This window comes from Patagioenas fasciata, chromosome 1 (assembly GCF_037038585.1).
Source record: "Patagioenas fasciata isolate bPatFas1 chromosome 1, bPatFas1.hap1, whole genome shotgun sequence".
Classification (NCBI taxonomy): domain Eukaryota; kingdom Metazoa; phylum Chordata; class Aves; order Columbiformes; family Columbidae; genus Patagioenas; species Patagioenas fasciata.
In genome coordinates this window covers 150,149,858-150,171,191 of record NC_092520.1, presented here as the reverse complement: position 1 = coordinate 150,171,191, position 21,334 = coordinate 150,149,858, and the positions used below count along the sequence as shown (strand labels likewise).

The window sequence follows — 21,334 nt, the reverse complement described above, 5'->3', positions numbered from 1 at the left end:
CAAGGACTGCCTAAGTATTTTTTATCTAGCGGCTTAATAGTAGTACGATTCAGTCTCTTCTGTCAGCTTCTTAACCTCTAAAGCTAATGGATTTAACTGAAAGTATGCAAACAGCTCAGTGGAAATGAAAGGCAAGGGAAACAACATTGATGTGAGCCACATTTCTGTTCCAGCTGTAAGGGAAACAATCTAAAAGGAAAAGTTTTTTGCCATTTGCTTTTAAGAGCTACACAAGAGTCCTTCCTGCATGTGTCTTATGCAAAACAGCACTAAGATAATGTAATAAAACACAGCAAGATAAACCTCTAATTCATTTTAAAATTGAATGCTCCTATGTAGCCATTAGTTTTGAGGTTAATTCTGACAGTTATTTGCAACGGTTAACAATGGAGATGTGGAAACCTGAGCTTTTAGAAGCTTTAAATGGGAGTTAGAGTATCTATCATCATTGTTTCAAGGATGAGAAGGAAACAGTCCACCTTGAAAATGTAAATTGTCTGAATAAATACCTGCAATGCATTTAAAGAGAGAAAGCCTTTTAAAAATACTTTTTTTTTTTTTACTTCTCTGAAAGCGACAGAAACCCACAGGTGAATTAAAACAGCTGGGAAAAAAAAAAGGTTATTAAACAAATATCTAAACTTACTCGTAAGTATAGAACATACTCAAGTGGTTGCTAACTATGTTTTCTTGAACAACTAAGAGTAACCATGACTTGGTTCTAGAAAGCTGGGGGGATCAGTGCTAGAAGTGTGCGCTTTTGTACAGCTTAAGGAAAGCAAATGCTTGGTCAATTACATGAAAACATACCTGGGTCCTAAAGCTTTGATTCCTTTATAAAAAGCCATCGTGGACTGACTTCTTACCGTCCCCAAAAAATGAAAAAATCCTTCCATTGAATTTGAATTTTCCCTTGACTAAGAAGAATGCAGTAGCCCAACATGATAGTATTTGAAAAAGGAACAGGGTGTTGGTGATTTTGTCTCAGTAGGACTTGAGAGAGTACTTTAGGGTCTCTGCACTGGAAACAATTGTCCAAATGGTCTAGTCAGCAGTAACTCTTGGAGCTGAGGAGCAGATATCCAGAGTATTATGGAAGGGCTTTACGCTGTACATAGGTAAAAATGGTAACAATGGCTATCAATTTTCTTTCCTTGTAGAATTGAAACCATCCTGACCAGATGAGGTTAGGCAGATTATTTGGATGGGAAGATGCACATTTATTTGTGCTTACAATACAGTGAATTTATATTCATTATTTTTCTCGGAACCGAATTAAGAATACAGTTATTTGTCCCATAGCTATTCTGTACATCAATAGTGCTCTCAACATTTGAGTTATTTTCCCATTGTAACCCTCAGGAAAAGGATCACAGGAGAATAATTCACCCTCTTAATTATTACCTGAAAAAGCAGATATTAGATTATAAAAATATACGGTTTTATGAACTGGCTCAGTGTCCTTATGTAATGTTCCTGGATACCAGCTATTAAGTACAATCCTCAAAAATGGAATGAGCAGAGGTAGGCCTAAAGGAATTATAACGAAGAGCTGTCATCACTGTGCAAATTAACTGCATGTTCACCTTTTAACTAGCACCACTTCACCAGATTTATTCAACCTCCATGTCCGTTTCTACTACTGATACACTCACTGCTTGTAATGAGGAAAGCAATCGCAGGGGAAGCAGTGAAAAGCAGTACATTTACAAATGCTAAATATACAGGCACATTTCCTAAATAATTGAATTTCCATAACTGTTTTTTCATAACCTATTTGTTATGTGCTCTCCCAGTTAGTACTTTTTTTTTTTTTTTTTTAATTAATTGTAACAACATTCTCCACTGCAGCTGTCTACCTACAAATTTTAATACTATCATCCAATTGCTATAACAATCTCTGGCAAATCCTAGTACAATATATTCCCCATCTCATTATCAGTAACACACCAAAACCTGCAATTCCTGAAAGAGAACTCAAAGGCCCTTCAGGCCTCCTGAAATATTCCCCCACCTGTATGGTACACCAAAAACCAGCCTGTGAGACTGATTAAATGAGAACAACTGCATTTTCTTGCTATTGCACTTCGTTGCTGCTGAATAACAGAATTGTTCATTTTGTGTATTAGAATTAAAAAGAATGGCAAACATGGGTCTAGGTCTGCTTATATGGAGTTTCACTTACATAGCATTACCAGGTGCATTAACACCCACCTTGCACCCACACAACATAAATCCTAAACAGGTCTTCAGTGATGACTCAAAATTTGAACTACAGCACAGACACTCCTCCTTTTCCCAGGTGGACGTAGAGAAACAGCCAGAACTCCACAATCCAAGACTTCAATTTCTTTTAAAAGTTGTGTTGCTTTTTGTTTTGTTCTAATTTTGTAAACAGAAGGGTTATCACAATTTTGGTTAGTGCGTTTTGTGCTTCTTCGTCACCTGCTCTTTTAAAATCAAAAAGTTAAAATCAAATCAATGTTCCTCTAGACAGTGCAGTATTTATGCTACTCACAGGTAAAATAAAGAAGGCTTGCAATGCAAATGTAACCCAAAGATTCTGTTCAAACGAATTAGCTTTCTTGTAATAGAGTATTATTATTCTGAACAGGAAACTCTTACCAATGTATCAGCTGTGACTGGCAATGAGATTAAAATAAAAGACCACTTATTTCACTGATGATACATTATTTTCATTTGTTTTTATGCATTCGTATGGGCCAGGCCATTAATGCATTTGAGTTTATTGCACTGACACCTATGTGCATTGATAATTGATATGTGAAATGTTTAGCTGTTACACCAGTTTAATGGCACGATTGCTGCTACAAACTGTACTGAAGGCTTTAATTCCTAGTATCTGTTAAAAACAAACAAACAAACAAAAGAAAACAAAAGAAACCACAACAGAACCACCAAAAACCAACAGTCAATAGCACTTTTTTACATGTAAATGAAGTCCAGAATTAGCAGCAGTGTCTGAAAGTTGCTTTCCGATGGTCTTAGTGTGTAATATGGTTTGCATGGACACAACTTCACAGTACCCACTGAAAAGCAATTCACAGAACTACTAGTTAAGATCCGAATTTTTCTCTGTAGATGCGGTCAATTCATCTAACACTGAATGTTTATACCATGTATATAAATATGAAGTAAGATTACCTTCTTCAATTGAGTTTCCATCTTCAAACATTCTTCCTTTTTCTGTTCCAATGCGATTTCCAGCGTCTTGAGTCTTGAATCTTTCTTCAGTCCTGATGAGGCTAAGGAGGAAGCATGTTCCTTCAGATCCAGTAAGGATGTCTAAAATAAAAGAAGTAAAATAACTATCAAGTAAATACTCTTTAAGTGCAATAGCTAGTTTCTTTTTGTTTTTATTTTCTTCCTGTGTTCAGGATCCAACTTAGAACAATATATTTTGTCAGGATGTTCATGTCACTGATTTAAGCCAGCTTGATTTAATTCAGGTTTTCAGGATCAAAATAAAACCTTGTCTAAATTCATTTTAAAGTTATTTTTAAAGATGGAAGATTCTGTAAACTGGAATGAGTGCTTCAGTGACAGTTATGTTTAAGAAAAATTAGTTTTAAATAGAATTGTATTTGAAAATCACATGTGCTTAGCAGATTTGGCCACAGTATCTAAACATGAGAGTGTTCAAAGCTTTTCTGTGTACAGTTGCTATGGGGTGAAATTGATTCATACTACCTATCTCCAACAGACATCTCACCTTGTTTTCTGAACCATTTTGGCGTTGATTTTTTTTTTTTCTTGTCAAATGTTGACTTTCCCATAGACAAAATGTTAATACTTCTCGGGTGCATATTTTTGGTACTGTTTTATTTTGACGGAGTTTTGAAAAAAGACTAAGTAGACTTGAATGTTACAATTCCAAAAAAGGAACAGAGAACTTTTATATTTCTCTAATATAATGAGGTTAATTCGCTCATTACCTACAACCAATTTAATTATTATAAAAAGACTCTTCAGAATCAAAAGAACTAGCTGCATTGTTTGCATAAAGGAATAAATATTATCCGCATTTTGGCATCCACAGCTTTGATCAATCTCTGTCCTTTCCTTCCTGTATTTAGACAGGAACAAATTTGTTCTCTGCCTTCAGTTGTCTATAAGCCCCAGTAAATGTAGCCATTGACCATCAGTCATTCACTACTAACATGATTCATGGCTGCAAATAAGTGACTGTGTGCCATCCATGAAAAGGTGGTTCTCAAATATTTATGCTTTGAAAAATTCTCAAACCATATATTTTACTAGATAAACTTCTGTTGAAGGACCATTACTGTAAAGGAACAGCTTTCTTCATCTCAAATATAACACAGAGATATACAACAAACAATTCTAACACAACAGATTCATTTGACAGGTCAACCTCTTTCTCTGTGAGATCTCCTTGTAAAATGCTGACTTTCTCTTTCAGGTCCTTAATGTCTTTTTTGTAGTTGTCAATCTCTTCCTGTTTTTCTCGTTCATCTCTGTCACGTTGCTCCTTTAGGCGCTCAATGGTCCTTTCCTGGCAAAAGAAATCACTCTGTGAAGAAAATCTCTCTTAGTCAGTTCAGCTCCTGAGCCTTCTTAACACAACATTTCTTACATGCTGTAGATGAGGAGGACAAGGTGTAGGATACTGTCATTTTCTTTACTGTTGTAAAACAGATCCTAAAGAAAGAGGAAACTTGAGTAATCTATGGATTCATTGCTAGGAAATACCAGGCTTTCTTTATCTCTAAAATTCACAGTACTGTTATAATGCAACACAATTTATCTGGTTCTGATTATCAAAATTAACCAAGACCAGGGTACCTTACATATTGTTTCCTCACTTATTTAGATCTCGTTTTTCAAAAATGTGCACTTAAGTCTGTGGGTGTAGTGCGTATGTGACACCAGGGTTGATGTGCACTAAGAAAAGGCAATGAAACAACTTTTTTGTACACTAGATATCAGTGGAGCTTTGGTTATTGTGCAAGGGATTGAAGGGATGCAAGTGAATTCCCCAACCCCAGGGAAAGCTTTACTCTAACTTAAGGTTTATAGAATCTGACACACTAAAGGAGCTGTAACCTTGGTTCTCCAGGAATCAAGAAAAAAAATATACAGTAACTCCAAAAAGTTGCCTCATCAAAACAAAATAGACAAGGCTGTTCCCTCGGTCTGCTATCTACGGAGAACTGGGCAAGCATAAAAAAAGTACAATTAGAACAATAAAGCTGCAAATAAAGTGAGACTGAAACACAGCTACATCAGGATAACTATTCACTTTAATTCAGTATTGGGAACTAAACCTCCATTTCATGCGGCAAAACTTTAAAAATAAATTTCTTAATAAAATATCTGAGCAGAGAAGATAAAATAAAATACTAATCTGACTTAAAAAAACACAATAAAGGTAAAAAGCAGAAGAATCCACAGCTGAAATGCAAGGTATCCCACAATAGTACCAAAGAGGCACCATGTAATGATACGACAATGTGAGAACTTATTCTATGGGAAATGATGGTAAGCAGCTAATGACAAGAGCAATAGCTTGTGGCTTAGCGCTACCCTCGAGCCCTCCTCATCATGCAGAAGCCATACCCTAGGCTGCAGTCACTGGGAACATCCCACAGTGGCCTCTAAGGAGGGACACATTCCACAGCCACCCTGTGTCCTCCTGGTCTGTCCTCAGCCGTCAGAGACAAAGGATGTCACCGTGGCGCTGCATTAGAGATGTCTTGTACACACAGTCCAGGAAACACATGGAAAAGCTGACTCCAGAGAGGTTATTAGAAGGAGGACCTTTTGAAATGTTGCCATTCACTTAAAAGAATGAATCCTGTCAGCAATTGCTAACCTAAAGATACGTAAATCCTTCCAGTTTTAGGTCAGTCTGACAAAGATAAGAGTGACTTGCAAAACACCTAATCTCAAACTACAAAGAATACTGTCCTTGCAGTGCAGACTTTCTGGAACCTCACAATTAGCTGAGTCTTGCTTTGCCACATATCTCCAGACTGTTAGGTAAAGTGTCCTTCAGCTGAGTGTTGCTCATTATATGCTAAAATGAATATGTAACCAATATGCAAATGTGTAATCAATTGACTCTTTAGGACTGCCCTGAGTAGTGATAAGATTTTGTACATAATGACTGTTGCTTTTTTTGTTGGCATGGTGGCTTTATTCCAGCACTCAGACTTGCACAACTCTGTAATAAACAACATCTCATCTCTGTGTGCTAAATTTGTTTCATTTGTATGCACACCATGTAAAGAACCCTGGTTTTGGGACAACAGAAGGAAGGGCCTTAGCCTTTCAATACTTACTTTTTCTGCAAGTGCTTCTTCCAACGTGGTCAAGGCAGTGTCAGTATTCGTGGTGTCAGCCTGCAAGGACTTCACTCGATCCTTTAAGCTGCTCATTTGCTTCTCCTTGTCTCTTAACTGTTCTTGAAGATTTTCAATCTTAAAGAAGAGGAGTCAATTTTAAGAAAATAGCAAGCAAAACTGTTCAAAATCGTATTAGGAGTATATTAAAGTCTTTAAAGTATTCTTAAAGCAACGGAAGTTGGCAAGGACCAAGTTCCTATAATCCTGCATCAAAACAGCAAGCAATGCAACCAAACCCATCCATTATTATCAAGGAATCAGCAACCTTTCCAATAATCAGGAAATAATTTGGAGCAAGAAAGTCTAAATAACATTTACAAGATCAGCGAAAACAAAGAAATGGTATTATTCCTCATTTCTGAGATTGTTGGGCACTGTTGCTGAAGGACGATTAATGTATTAAAAATATCAAAGGAAAAAAGCTGAGAAAAACATAATTGCATACACAAACCAAAAAAGGCACTGGATAATTAAGAAGCTGTGAGGAGGTATTATTTTAAGTATTTACTTTGCACTCTCATATTCTTTACTGTACTGGTGTGATGCTTTTTCATCTTACATGGTGGTTTGCTCTATGGTGGACTAACACAAAGCGCCATTGTCGGGGTAGAAAATATATCAGCCTTGTTTTCTGCAGGTGTAGAATTCAATCAATTTATGTGTTCTGAATATATCTTTTGACAGACTGAGAAGACTCAATGCTAAATCCACTATGCATATACACACATGACAAGAAACAGACACATTATGATAACCTGTTGAAAATAAATTTGTCAGCAAAGGATTAAACTGGGTACAGTTTTCTAGTTGATTCTTTTTTGTTGTTGTTGCTGACAAGTTTTTCTTGCATCAGAAAACATACGTCATTAACTGCTGAATGACATGTGGCATGGAAGGTACCTATCTCCATAATACTTGTAGCAAGATACCATTTCAAAGACGTTTTCAAGAAATAATGTAACCAGACAACCCCAAAGAATATTTAGTCCATTACTTAGCAAACTAAATGAAAGCATTAGCTTGCCTTTTTGCTTCACCTGTTGAACAACAGTTAGCAGTGCCTTGGTTAGTGGAAATGCAGCAACTATCCCCACGTTTTACTTTTCAACCCTGGAAGAACTGAGCTGCTGTGATTACAGGGCAAATGGCTATTTACACACATTCACTACTACTTTGCTGTCTCTATTAAAATTACACCTGGAACAGAGTTTTAGAAAATGGTCTAGAGCTGTAATGATAAAAGATTTTGCAGAAGGCTGAACTTCTAGTCACAAATAACGGTAAATGTGTTACAACTGGAAGCTAGGAGGAACAACAACCTAATTCAGGGAAACCTTTACTGATATTCCTCCTTAACCCATGGTCATGGAAGGAGTCTCCTCATATAAGATTCTTCATACCAGTTTGGTTTTTTTTCTCTTATGCAAGTACACATAAACTTAGAATCCAGCTTTGTACACAATCTCTGTATTACTGATAGCAGAAGTACTATTTAAGTTATTTGTTGTTGTTTTTTTTTTTTTTTTTTAAGGAATGAACCAAAAGTGGTTTTGGTTTATCATTGTCATTAGTTTCTATTAGAAAAAAAGTATTAGGCCTCCAAGTTATATTTAAAATTTGGGCACAACAAAATGCTACCAAACAAATCTGAATGAGCCCCGAAAAACCATAACAGGTGACATATCATGTGAGTCAGAAATAACTGTAAGAATTGAAAATTCCTTCTTCATTCATTCACATCTATTAACGTCTCCATAGCCCACGGAGCTTCAGAAAGAACCCCACTAGTTCTGACTGAAAAGTTCTCCTGGTGCCTACACCTACTGAGGAGGTAACGTCCCCAAGAGCAGCCTACGTGGCTGCGTTTGACCTTAGGAGCTTTCAGTGTCCTCAGCTGTCTAGACTGGCTGGCTGTTCAGACACCCAGCCGTGAAAATAAATATACTACAAAGAAGGCTGAGCTATTCTTAGACCCATGTTTACTTCTGGAGGTGAAACACCCTCACCAAGGCTTCAAGTGGCTGAAGAGGGGATAGTGCAGGGTGACTGCTGTGAGCAAACCACACGCAGAGACAGCTAAATAATTCAGCTTTAGCATCTATTAAGGTGCTTGCCAAGGCAGCATAAGCACTTGCACAAGCACAGAATGCATGTTTAGGTTTCAATAACACTTTCACTGTGATCAGAAATAAGATGACAGCTGTACAACAGTGGCATATATGATTGCTGCACCTTCCCATTGCAACTGCACTCTTCCTGTATCCTCCTGTAACCCGGAGAAAGTGTGAACCTGTCTATTCTTTCAGTATACATGCATACTTTTTAGTCTGGAGTAATGAATGACGTTTTTGTTATCAGTCAGGGAACAGCAGGTATACTGAAACATTCTAGGTCACACTAATAGCCAGGCACTACCTAAAAACCCCACCTACAAGTGCACCTTTGGCAGCATCAGATAACTGATGTCCCCAACAAGGACATGGCCCTAAAACCACAGAAAACTAGAAATGGATCAATTGATAGATCCAAAATGAAACACTCCTATAAGAATAGATGCAAAATTTCCTTTGTGAAATCACAATAAATTATAAAATAATTGCCTTTATTCCACTTTTCTCTCAAACCTGCACTACTGTAACACATAATGGCTAAACTATGGGTTCTTCGATATGATAAATCTGAAGAAAAAAGCAAAGAACAGTCTATACTTTGCCCATATAGTTAATGAAGAATTTTGCTATTGTGTCCTTGCAAGTACTTTGAGAATCTTTTTCAAAAAGAATACATAATATATGTCATATTTGGTTTACCATCCTTTTTTCCTACCCCTCCTGCCCCCCAAAGAAAGTAATCCTGAATTAATTCTTAAATAATGGATAGAAATAAAACAGATAACCAAAACAAGGTCTTTCTTTTCTCCCCCCTATAAAGATGAAATTTATTGCAATGGAATCTCCAAAACCTCTGGAAAACATAGAAGGACAAAGATTGAACCAGCACTGTTTAGTCTTCAAATATTTGGAAGATGATAAATTTCCTCTGAAATGTTCTACAAACCTACAGAATATACATTATTGTACAAAATTTCTTAAATGGAAAAAATATATTATTATTAGATTATTAATCTTTTTTCTTTCCATATTTACTTGTTTTGCAGGTTAAAGATAGCAACCTATGGGTAATTTAGCAACACTAAGCTTACTGTAAAGGTATACATACATATACTTGAATAATCTCCTCTGCATACCAACTTCCTCATCAATAATGATCTACTAAAATATTTTTTTCCAACATTACCAGTTGTCAGGCACTACCATGTTTCAATCTGGGTGATTTATTCCTAGTTGTGTGGAACTAATTATTTTCCCTTCTAGCCCTGAAGCACAGGAGCAAAGGCAAGCAAAGTTTCCTCTGCCATTCTGTTCCAAAGGCAAGGAAGCTTTCTTCTTTTTGCAAACACCAATCTCACTGAAAACCCCAAGCAAATGTAAATTAAAAACAGCACAAGGATTTAAATGCTACACATCTAGTTTAGGAACCATCAAGGCCACGATATTCCCAAATTCCTCTAGTTAGAGGTTACTAGTAGAACCTTTGTATCTTGCTTCAACCAAAAAGTTCTTCTGTAGAACCATCATCAACCCTAGGGTATGTACCAGTGGCTTCCACATTAAAATACATAAAGTGGGTTTGTAAATTGGTCTTTCAGTTTCTTCTCCTCTGCCCCATTACTGGAAAACAACATTTTTCCTCCTTCAAAATATTTGTTTTTAATCAAAGATTGACACTTTATGGTGATCACTTTTTCATGACAGAATTAACTGCATTTATGTTTCATTTTCCACTTCCAATTTTCTTCTGTCTACTCTGTTTGACTTCTAAAAGGAAGAAAAGTAGGGCAAGAAAAAGAAATTAAAAGTGGTAAAAACCTTTTAACTTGGTTAATTTTGAGACAGTAAGAAAAATGTGAAATATTCTGCTTAGAAATATCATGCTTGGAAATACTTAAAAAAATGCAAAATGCCTATTTTAAATTAAAAATCTTTTCCAACTTGCGAAAGTTTGCTGCATACTCCACTGTTTGGGTGCATCTGCAATATATCAAAACTGGCTTTATTATTCACCTGCAGACAAACCTTCCACTGTACTGTTTTCTATAAGCAGGTGAAAATGCCTTTGCTCATACTCTGAACTTGATTTCCCCAGTGCAGCTCCACAAAGAGATTGCTTTGATTGCTCACATGACATCTTCATCATAATATACACTCTATATACAGAAGACAATCTATTTAACACTCGATAATATTCTTTGATTGTCTTACAAGAGCAGATGTTCAAAAGAACATCTCAGGGTACTGCTAAGCATCCCCCTTTTTCCACCCTAGCTTTCATTAAGTGGAAGCAGTACTGTAAAAAGGATCTAAATAATCAGGTGGGTTGAGAGGTTTCCTGTTCTATTTCTGCGGCATAGCCATCCAAATAAACAAAAACTTCACATAAGCTGTGAGGTTTCCAAAGAGTTTATCCTGGGTTTTGTGAAAGCACCATTGGTCACGTCAGCTCCGGGGTCAACGACTACAAGGAGGTGATGTGTGCTCACTGATCATAGGCATAGATGATTCTGCTTGTGCCAGGAGGACAAAATTAACAGGAGGACAAAATCGCTATTGTGGAAGAGAGAGTGGGTGAGTAAGCAGGTATGTGATGACAGACAGACTAGTTGCAATTCTGTCTAGTTGGAGACATGCCACTCCCTTCCATGTAAGAATACTAGTCTCATGATAAAAGTTGATAGGCTGCAGTCATACTTGATTTTGGGAGAATCTCACAGAATTTGAGAAGCTTAGAAAGGTGGGCTTGCATCAAAAACAGGATGAGAACATAATAGTGATGACAGACACGATCACATGTTGCTTCAGAAGGGGTAAGACATTTACTCTAAAAAATTGAAATGGATCTGAATTCCAGAAATTATGTTCCTAAAATGTGTTAATGTGAGATCATCCTAAGTCCCAAGAGACTGTTCAAGAATGCTGTACTACTGGATTTGTAAATATTACTGTGTTTCTGAAAGTCATATTTTGGAGACCATAATGAAAGCCTAGAAGCAGTTATTACTGGTCAGTTTGATAAGATTAAGCTCCAGTTTTATAAATGTCACACTGAAAACCTCATCATTATAACTGTCCTTCTGTTTCAGATCTTGCAAAAGTATCGCTGCAACAGTCCTGCATGAATTGCAAAAATCTACATTTAGTTTAGTGTCAACAAATTCCAGGGGAGGGGGTGGTCAGTAGAGCTCACCACTGCATGGATGGAAACAAAATTTGATCTTTTGTACGTGTGTTGGCTCCACTTGAACCTCCAATATAAGGTGCTGCTTTTAAAGTCCCCAGTGAAATAACGTCTGTCACATGAATGAATGTAATTCCCATTACTGTATTGAATCAATTAGACTGAAAATAATGTTCTTGCTATTGATTTTAAAGGTTATATTCCCAAGACTAGCAACAATCTCCTGAAGCTGTGTGAATGTTGAAGCTTTAAGCATACCATGTCTCATTGCAAGAGTGAGATTTTGAAATTCAGGATAGATCAAAACAATTTCCCTTTTTTCAGTAACATTTTGGCAAACCCAAGTCAGAGTTTCTTCCAAAGTTCAGCTGCATTCAGTATGCTCTTTTTACTTTATGACCCAACCAAGTAATATAAATAAAGTTAAACTGTTGTCAGGTTATATTCAGAGATTCTATTCTTGTTCTTGAATCGTCATACTAAAAATCACCTTCAAGCAGTTTGCACATCAGTTAATTTTGTGAAGTTTGTTAAGCATAAAGTAAATTAAAGACACCATGAAATGCAAGATACCAGTGGTGGTGTCTGTTTCTCTTCTCATACAACTTAAAATTCTGGAGTCCCAGTTAGCACTTCAGTGTAGAGATGGTGAACTGTTCAGTTAAGTGGTAAACATTTGTTTAGTTTATGCTAGTGAAGATAGGATTAATACTGCTGCTGTATTTCAATGTTTATCTGGAACATTACTGTCTTTGCAACATCACATTGGAATACCATTGTGCACTTCATAAACGCCCTGATGTTGCTGAACCTCACTTAGTGAGATTCTTGAACTGGTATGGAGAACCTTATACCAGGAGATTCCTTCAGTCGCCATGGGCTATAGAGGAATATACAGTTCGTTTACAAAAGAGATTACAAAAGAGAACAAGGCTGGAGGGTGGTGGGGGCGACGGACCATGGAGAAAGACAGGACAAAAAGGGAATTTGAGATGAGGAAACTCCAGCAAGGTGGTACCTCTTACACAGTCATACTTCTCTACTGCTACTCAGATCCAGTTAAAATTCAGAATGGGTCCCATTAAATAAAAAAAAAATTACTTTCTTTTTTAGAAGACAGAATCTTTTTGTCATTTTTACTCTTATGATCTACAGTCTGCAAAAAAGTCCTTTGAAATTAGCATGAAGTTCTAGTGTTCAGTTTTACAAATAAAGCACTTTGTTGCTATGCAGCTTAGAAAGCACAACATTTATTATTGTTATTTCTACTTAAAATAAAACCTTAATTGTTAAATAAACGTATGAGACACAAACAGGGACAGTGCTACTGCTTCAAAAGGAAGAAACTTGCACACAGCAAAAACAAAGTTAAAAAGAAAAAAATCGCAGGACACCTAATGCAATTAATGCTTTATTCTTGACCTAACTTTGCACATACACTTTTGCAATAAGGTTGACTTGAGAAAAGAAGGGTATGCAAGAACAAGTGCTGCTACAATGAAAATTGATTTAACTTGTATAGACAGTTAATTATTTTGTACCTTTGGTGAAGGAGCAACAAACGATCCTGACACTGATCCAAAAGACTATTCTTCTTTCAGTGCTTTTTCAAACAAAGGTGCTTCACAAGTAGATTTATATCAGTCAGAAATAATAGTTCTGCTATGTTTACAGAAATAACCTCTAAGGACATTTTTTCCATCCTTTGTTTCCTTTTGTCCTCCTTTCCTTTCCATACCTTATCATCCTCTGGTAGCACCAGTTTGCTGACAGATCAATGCAGTCACAATCACAGAACTAACACCATAAACTGAATTGTAATTATAGTTTCTTCAGAATAGTAAAGATTTTTTTCTGTACTGTCATATTCCCTATAACAAACCATATTTAAACCAGATGTTTAAAAAAATATTACTGTCATGTTTGCAGTCCTTCTGTCCTGCTAGTTAATAGGTTGAATTTCCTTCAATCCTTCTAACACAATGCTATTGCTAAAGGTTGCTGCTTCTGAAACCTGATACTGAGAGGCATTTTCTTTACAGGAGGGGTGTTAAACTCATATTCACCAGGGGCCACATCAGCCTCGCGGTTGTCTTCAAAAGGCAAAATGTAATTTTAAGACTGTATAAATGTTACTAATCCTATAGTTATACAGTCTTAAAATTACATTTGGCCCCTTAAAGGCAACTGCGAGGCTGATGTGGCCCCCCGTGAAAATGAGTTTGACAGCCCCGTTTTACAGGCTTCTAAGGAGACTTCAGCATAAATTCAAATCAGGGAAGAAAAAAAAACCAAACCAACAAAAATTTTAGAGCCTCAAGACTGAAGACTGATTTTTTAGTTGGTGGATGACTTGAAATTCACATTTCAGGTGAGTCAATATATATATTCTTAAATATTGTTTAGGTTCCAAAGCATTTGCCCAGAAAAAATTACATATTAATAACAGCTCACATCCTTAGACAGCTGTAAAACAGTTAAATTCAGTTAAGAAATTGCTTCATTCTGAGGAAGTTCAATAATACCAATAGGCTAACCTAGTCAAAAGAAGTCTTCGAATAGTAAAATCCTACCATGGGCTCTGGAGAAAACAATAGGGGGTTTTGAAGTGAGGGGTGCAGGGGGAGTTGCTCTTTCCAGCCCACTGATATTGGTTATTTTACTTTATGTAAAATACAAATTACATAACAAAAGTATAAAAGCAGTTCAAAAGAGATCTGTTTCAGCAATGTGTGAGCCAGTAGGTTGAGTACATATGGTTAACTACATAATCTATTAAAAAAATCTTAAAGCTTCACTGGGTGAGTACTTGTTTCTGTTGGTATTCATCAGGTAAGATAATGTATCCATTACCCACCACTACCAAGATTTCAACCCAAGTTGTTTGTTAAGACAATTTGTTGGTTCCAGCTTGGGTGTAATGCTTTCATTCACCCAAGTAATTCAAAACAGAACACTGCTGTTACAAATAGCAAAACAAATTCATTTAGTTTCTGCTTCTCCTCTTCAATGAAACACTAAGTTTATAAATTACTCGTTTATTTCATATATGTTAAAATGTCACTTATCCTGAGAACCATAATTGAAATCATCTGGTAATTTATTTCACCATCGAATTATGGATAACATCCATTTTATTGAAATCCGGGCTTAATCATGCAGGATAACATCACATTAATTCTGCTTTCAGCTGTGTCCTGACAAAATGAGGCAATCTTTGTGACTATGCTTTCTTAAGTTTTACTCCTAAGACCTACTGAATACAAATGGATTAAAAAACCCAATTATTTGGGGGACATTTTCTCACTCCTGTTCCAAATCACAGGAACAACTTTGACAATAAATGTGCACAGATTTGATTTAGGCAAGTTCATTACAGAAAAAATGCAAAATACTATAATTCGGAATAATTTCATACTGATGGTTCCCAAATGTTCAAAATAAGGAAAACCAAAACTACTTAATTGTTGAAAGCTGATAAAACACAGGGAAAAAATGGAACCAACAAATGTTAACTTAGATCTATATCCTGTTTTGCAAGAAGCAGAATAAAACTAGGAAGTTGTGACATTGTTTTTAGAATAGCTCAAGCTTCACAAATTTATATAACATTAAAAAAGTATCAAGTGAAAAACTTACTATATTATGAATTAAACTTCTTTACTGGGATAAACCAAGCACAGTGTTTCATTGATTATTATTGTGAAACAAATGCTCTTCATTCTATGACAACTTGATCTCATATACTCAGGAACAGTGACGCTATTTTCCTAACTTGCTTTAGATTCTGATTTTTGTTCTCCAGAGTAGGGATACTATAACTACTGACACATCCCTGCTTAGTACAGTGCTACATATCACACTCTCGACACAGAAAAAAGGGTGGCAAAAACAGACATGAAAAAGGAAAGGCTTAACTCATCACAGCACTGAGATACCCAAGAATGGAAATCAGGGAGTAGAAAAGACCAACAGATAGGATGGGAACATGGGATTTAATGTTGACTATAAACGAAATCCTCACAGCAAATTAAACTCCATTTACATGATCATTTAGGATCACGCAAGCAGAAGGCTGTACAACTTGAACAAAGATTCTAAATGAGATTTGAATTCAGACACTGCACTACTTTGTCCAAAACCAGAGGGGAGAGCTCTAGAAAGGAGGGATGCCTCTAATTTCAGTGTAAAACATGCCCAGTCAACTGTGATTGTCCCGTTTCAATATCCTAGCAAGGATATGGAGAGAGGAATAGGAAGGGATTTGGAAGTCATATGGTAAATACTAAAAAAACCAAGAGAGAAAGAGTGTGTGTATTCTTGTGTGTGTATTCAGTATTTAGCTACCACTGCTCTTACAGAATAAGTTGAGAACACTGAGAAGTGACAAAATATCAAACTCTCAAAGAAAACTCTTTCATGGCCTATACTCAAAAAATATATGAATATAAGAAGCCAATATATTCAGTTAATACCATCATTTGGTTATATTCTTTCCCATTTAATACCACAGACTGTTTTGGGCAAATCGACACTCCAGTCTCTACTGAAAATAAAGGCTGGAAGGGACAGGGAGTGGTTCCCTTTATCCAGAAGTTCTGTGTTTAAAACCGTGCTTTACCCATCTCTGCTGGAAGACACGTAAGCCCTTCATCATGCAGAGGAGCATCCTAATTACCAAATGCACACTATTCTGGGACAAGGTGATCTCGGTTTCTCCTGGTGACACTACTCCACAATGACAATTTTTCTTACCCTTTGGATAAGTGAAATCACAGAATCACACAATGTTAGGGATTGGAAGGGACCTCAAAGATCATCTAGGCCAATCCCCCTGCCGGAGAGTTTTCACTGGCTTGAAAACTATTCATAAACTTGTGGTTTACAACAGTCCTAATGACTGTACAAACATTGTGCAGAGACCCAGCTTAGAAGACTGTCTAGCCTAGTGGATTCAAAATTCACTCTTGAATCCAGGATATTATTGATTTAAACTGAAAAATTACTCCTTCCTTATTCTAGTGAAGATCCCTAAATTGGCTAACGCGACTGCTAATGTCTGTTCCAGACACAGCTCAGACAGTCCCCCCAGGGGACGCCTGGTGACCAAAGCATTGGAAATTGTGAAGTCTTGCAACCCAGAGAGCAATGAAAAGCCATGTGAGGAAGACTGACGTAAGCGACCTCAAAAATGGCATACGCCCTTGCTTTTCCTGCCTCTTCAATCACAGGGAACTTTGTATTTCTCTAGTATGACAGTGAATAGACCAACAAAGCTTATTAGCTTTATCTTGCCAGAAGAACTACACGTTTAATTTATAATGAAGCCAAGAGGCCCCACAGTTGGCTGTTTTCCCAGATCCCTTCAAGAAACCAGAACTTGTCAGTCCCACTACCTATGAGTAATGTTCTGTCTTGCCAATCAAGAGGTTATCTCAAGGCACAAGGAGGACATAATATTAAAATGACCGTTCCTCTTTAAGGGATACTAAAAAAGAAGAGATTCCTTCTGTCGGTATATGACAGCTTTGCTGAACTGTGGTTTCAGTTTTTGGAACGCTGGAGCACAGATATTACCAGAAACTCCAATGGAGTTTTCTTGTAATGTTGTTATTGCTATCAATCTTACCTGACACTATTACAGCAATGTGTATCAGCTTAAAATCCTACATTAGCCAGCTACAATAGCTGAACTACAGAACTAATACTGTTAGCCTCACAGTCCTGTTTTCTTTCTACATTTGAATCTACTTTTCTAAAAAGAGAAGTTGATATTCATAACTTCATGAGAAAAAAAATAAAGTACTTTAGTTACTAAAGGCAACAGGCAAGATTCTTTAATAACATCAATATAAAGTGAATGTTCCTTGCATTATTAGATCTCAAAATAAGAAATTGGCTTGCTATCTTTTGCACGCATCAGAACAATGTTTGATTATTTTAAAAGAATATTACCATACATCTGGGAATATAGGTACATATAATCCAGATGTTTTTGTTTTTATTGTGGTATCACAAAATACTCCAAGGAAAAGAGGGGGTTATGTAAAATAAAGCAGCATATTCTCCATTTATAAGTTCTGATTTATAATACAGGCAGGCATAAAAAAATCTATGTTGAATCCAGTAGGTTCCTCTAACATAGCTGCTGCATTGGTAGCCATAACTGTGCACTAAAAATTACTGTAATAGCATAACATTTGTTTGGTGTAAAATCAATTTTTCAAATAAGCTTATGCCTCCTCCACTAATTTAGATGTACCACACAATTTACTAAACAATCGTCAAGTGCCTGTTAGGCACCTATGAGTAAATTCACTCACAGATTTCACTGCTCTGAAGTTTAACAGAAGTGATTCTTCCGCTGCCTTATTCACAAGCTGTCTGGACAGTGACCTAGGCAACTGGCTGTAGGTGGCCCTGCTTAAGCAGAGTGCTTGGACAAAGTGGTCTCTTCCAACCTCAACCCTTGCATGATTCTGTGAAAACAGCTTGCCATAAAACTATAAAAGCATTGACCTTTAGGAATAGAAAGTCTCATGCTTTCTCTATTGATGTTCAGTGCAAAAACATCTTAGTGTTCTTCAGCAGTAGAAGTCTCTGCTTAGGACAACTGTATTAAATCTCGGATTTCTGGTTTAATGACATAAAGCAATTCAAACTCTTCACTACAGTGTTAAGAATGCCCAGGAGGTGACTTATTTTCTTTTAATAACTAAGTATGAAGTACCTAACAGACAAAAAGGAATTTTACCAATTAATGCAAGGAGTCATGTACTGTTTACTATAGGCTATGAACTCATTAGTGAAGGCCATAACGTCAGCCAACTTAGAGCTGTGAAATGAGTACTCTTTTGGAAGCCAAAAGCCCTTACAATGAGAATGCTGGAGTGCACTTCAAGCTATTAATACAAGGCATCTGCTGTGACTGATCTGGATCAGGCAAGAAGATGAAAAGGATATAATCCTTGGGTCAGTCCCTGGAAGACACATTGTAACCTCTACCAGCACAGGTAAACTATGGCCTACCAGTCACTGAAAAGACTGAAGCTAAACTTGCGGACGTTTTAGGACCCGTCTTCCAAATTAGAAAAATGTATGTTTGTACATGGTTCAGAAAGAATCAAAAAAGACCAAATCCATGAGCTAAAACCTCTCCTGAGGAGGAAGGGATCTTGCTGACACTGAACCCAAAGTTGGTGTAATAAACTCCAAGCTCTGTATAGTGATCAGGCACCTTTAAAACTAAACTCGCAAGGAGTTGAGAAGTGGTATGAAGAAAGTGAAGTACATTCCCCTGCCCTAATAATGTCTTATTAGCTGTCCATTAAGAAAAACAAGATACACCATGCCATCTGAGCTGGGCTGCAATTGCTCTAAAAAGTTTCAATGGATTCTCAGAGAAGTGAAAAGTCAAAACGGAAGGGTAAGGATCCTGTTTTCAAAGTGGTCAAGGCTCACCGTAAAATGAAAATAAATTCTGTGTTGTGTTCTCATTTTCCTATGTGGAAATGTAAACAACTATTCTCCTTCTTGAATAGTAGATATGAAAAAATCTCACAGGATAATTATGCTGAATTTGAACTCACACAACAAAGCCTCTCCAGTCTTCTTTGGCACTTTCATTTCTACCACAAGATTTTATCTGGTGGTATTTTCATAGAGATCAAGGATTAAAAGTTTGTCTAATTTTTCCTATTATTATTCTAACTAAACATAATGCCTGTATCTGACATGGGAAAGCAATTCTGAGAGGATATGCCTGAAAAGAGAAGGGACTCTAGCAACTTGGAGGCACAGGGTATCAAATGGGACAGAACAGCTTCTGGAAATTTCTGAAAGCTATAATCTTCAACTTTGTTGTTATGTTTAGTGGTAGTTATCAAGCCTGTAACAGAAAGGCTTGAATTAAAGAAAAGGCAGATGCAGAAGCAGTCTGATAACCCTTCAGGGACACAGAGAGCCAAGTACCCCATGACCCTCCAGGACACATCTTCGAGGTCACGTCTGTCAGGTTTAATAAAGACAATGGCACAAGCCCGTGGGGACTTTAGGTCTTTTTTGTGGTGTCTGAAATCTATGAACTGGGTTTGGAACCAGTTCAGTAGCATGCCTTGACATCTGGAGTAAAAGGAGCCCAAGTATGGCTTTTTATGACAGAGAGAGATATTTACAGAAATACTCTGGTATTAACACTGCATGTTAAGCCATAGAGTTCCTGAAGAAAAGTAGCAATTTCATCTGTCCCAGCTGAGTAGAAAGCCCAGCATATCTTCCTCCTACCTCCCTGGAGCGAGTTGGGCTGATGAGCAAAGTATATGATCCTGCAGCACTGTACAGTGCTCCTCCTTAAATGTTCATGATTCAAGCACGAAAAAAGCAGAGCATAAGCTTACCCACAGCTATATTACAGAGGCAAAAAACTATTCAGTCTTAAATAAGAAGGCATATGCTCACCCATTTTGTAAATGTACATGAGGACTACCTTTGTTGGGACAGTGTTACTTTGCTCTTTTTTGTATAGTTTGCACAACCAGGAACTCAGAGACATGCTGCAGATTTGAACGGGCCATCACCTCCCGTGTTAATACTATAGGATTTTCAAGCACAAAATATCATTGTAGAGAATCTCAAAAGGGTTATCTAAAAGTCCATCCTGCCTTGTATTAATTCTTAAGAAAATCATGTATTCATTCATTCATTCATTCATTCATTCATGCATTCATTCAGTAGGAGAGTTCAAGGTCACACCAGGGAAGATGAAACTACTGTAAACTGAATTAAATGTTTGAAAATGTAGTTCCTTCTCTGTGCTCTCTCATCTCTTCAGGTTTGGAGCAGAAGAGCTGCCTGAGGAGGTAAATCTACTTCACAGATGAGGGAATGGAAAGAAAATAATCCTTAAAGTACAAACACTGCAATTTAAAAGTTACTAATACAAAACCAACACTGCTGTTGCAGTAACTACCATCACTACTGACTTTAAACTGAGTTATAAATTCCACTTGCAGTTCCTCTCTCCTGCCACACAGTATTTCTTATTATTAAGCATGAGATATTTGTTTTGATTTCTGAGCTTTTTGAAATGCAGAGGGCATTTATTTTCTCTGGAGAAAAGCAACACTTCTTATTCAAAAGACCAGGAAAATTGCATTTGAAGTCTTCCAAAATACTAGCTAAACAAGTAACATCAGCACAACCACAGGGAAAAAAAAAAAAAATCTGTGTTCCTCCTTTACTTTATCACAGGTCAATTATCAGATAGTGCATGGGGAGCTGCCAAAAAACACTGCTATGTTCAGACACTAAAACTTGCATTGTATTTGCCTGCAGCTGCTCTGCACCATGAAGGGAGTGTTAACCTCTTCTCCCCAAGACAAAACATGACCTCCCTCCAAAGCAAGGGGTGATTGATTCACTGCCTTTTATTTTTCTTTTAGGGTAACTCTTACTTTTGTCCCAACTTCTATTTCTCTAAAATGCTTTGATTGCAAAGTATTGGGTTTTTCTCTCTATTCCTTTTTATCCTGGTATACCAGCACAGACAGACAGATGTGGCAAAGAGAATAATGAAGCAGGTTCAGCTTTCGAGTTTGCCCATCATGGTCCCTGTTTTATTTTCTGACATTCTCCCCTCATCTGGAGTTCTA

General features: G+C 36.9%; 1 protein-coding gene across 18 annotated transcripts in view; it reads right to left on the bottom strand.

Moving 5' to 3' along the window:
* Positions 1 to 21,334, bottom strand: part of ERC1 (ELKS/RAB6-interacting/CAST family member 1) — a 295,118-nt gene that overhangs the window by 176,772 nt on the left and 97,012 nt on the right. For all 18 annotated transcript variants that reach the window (XR_011742041.1, XM_065859918.2, XM_065859923.2 and 15 more), the window contains 3 exons: positions 6,327 to 6,464; positions 4,397 to 4,537; positions 3,166 to 3,306 (listed from right to left, as the gene is read on the bottom strand). Coding sequence is in view for 17 of the 18 variants with exons in the window: in XM_065859918.2 (XP_065715990.1) it covers positions 3,166 to 3,306; positions 4,397 to 4,537; positions 6,327 to 6,464 (420 nt within the window). In the remaining variant the exon portion in view is untranslated. The remainder of the gene's footprint in view (positions 1 to 3,165; positions 3,307 to 4,396; positions 4,538 to 6,326; positions 6,465 to 21,334) is intronic.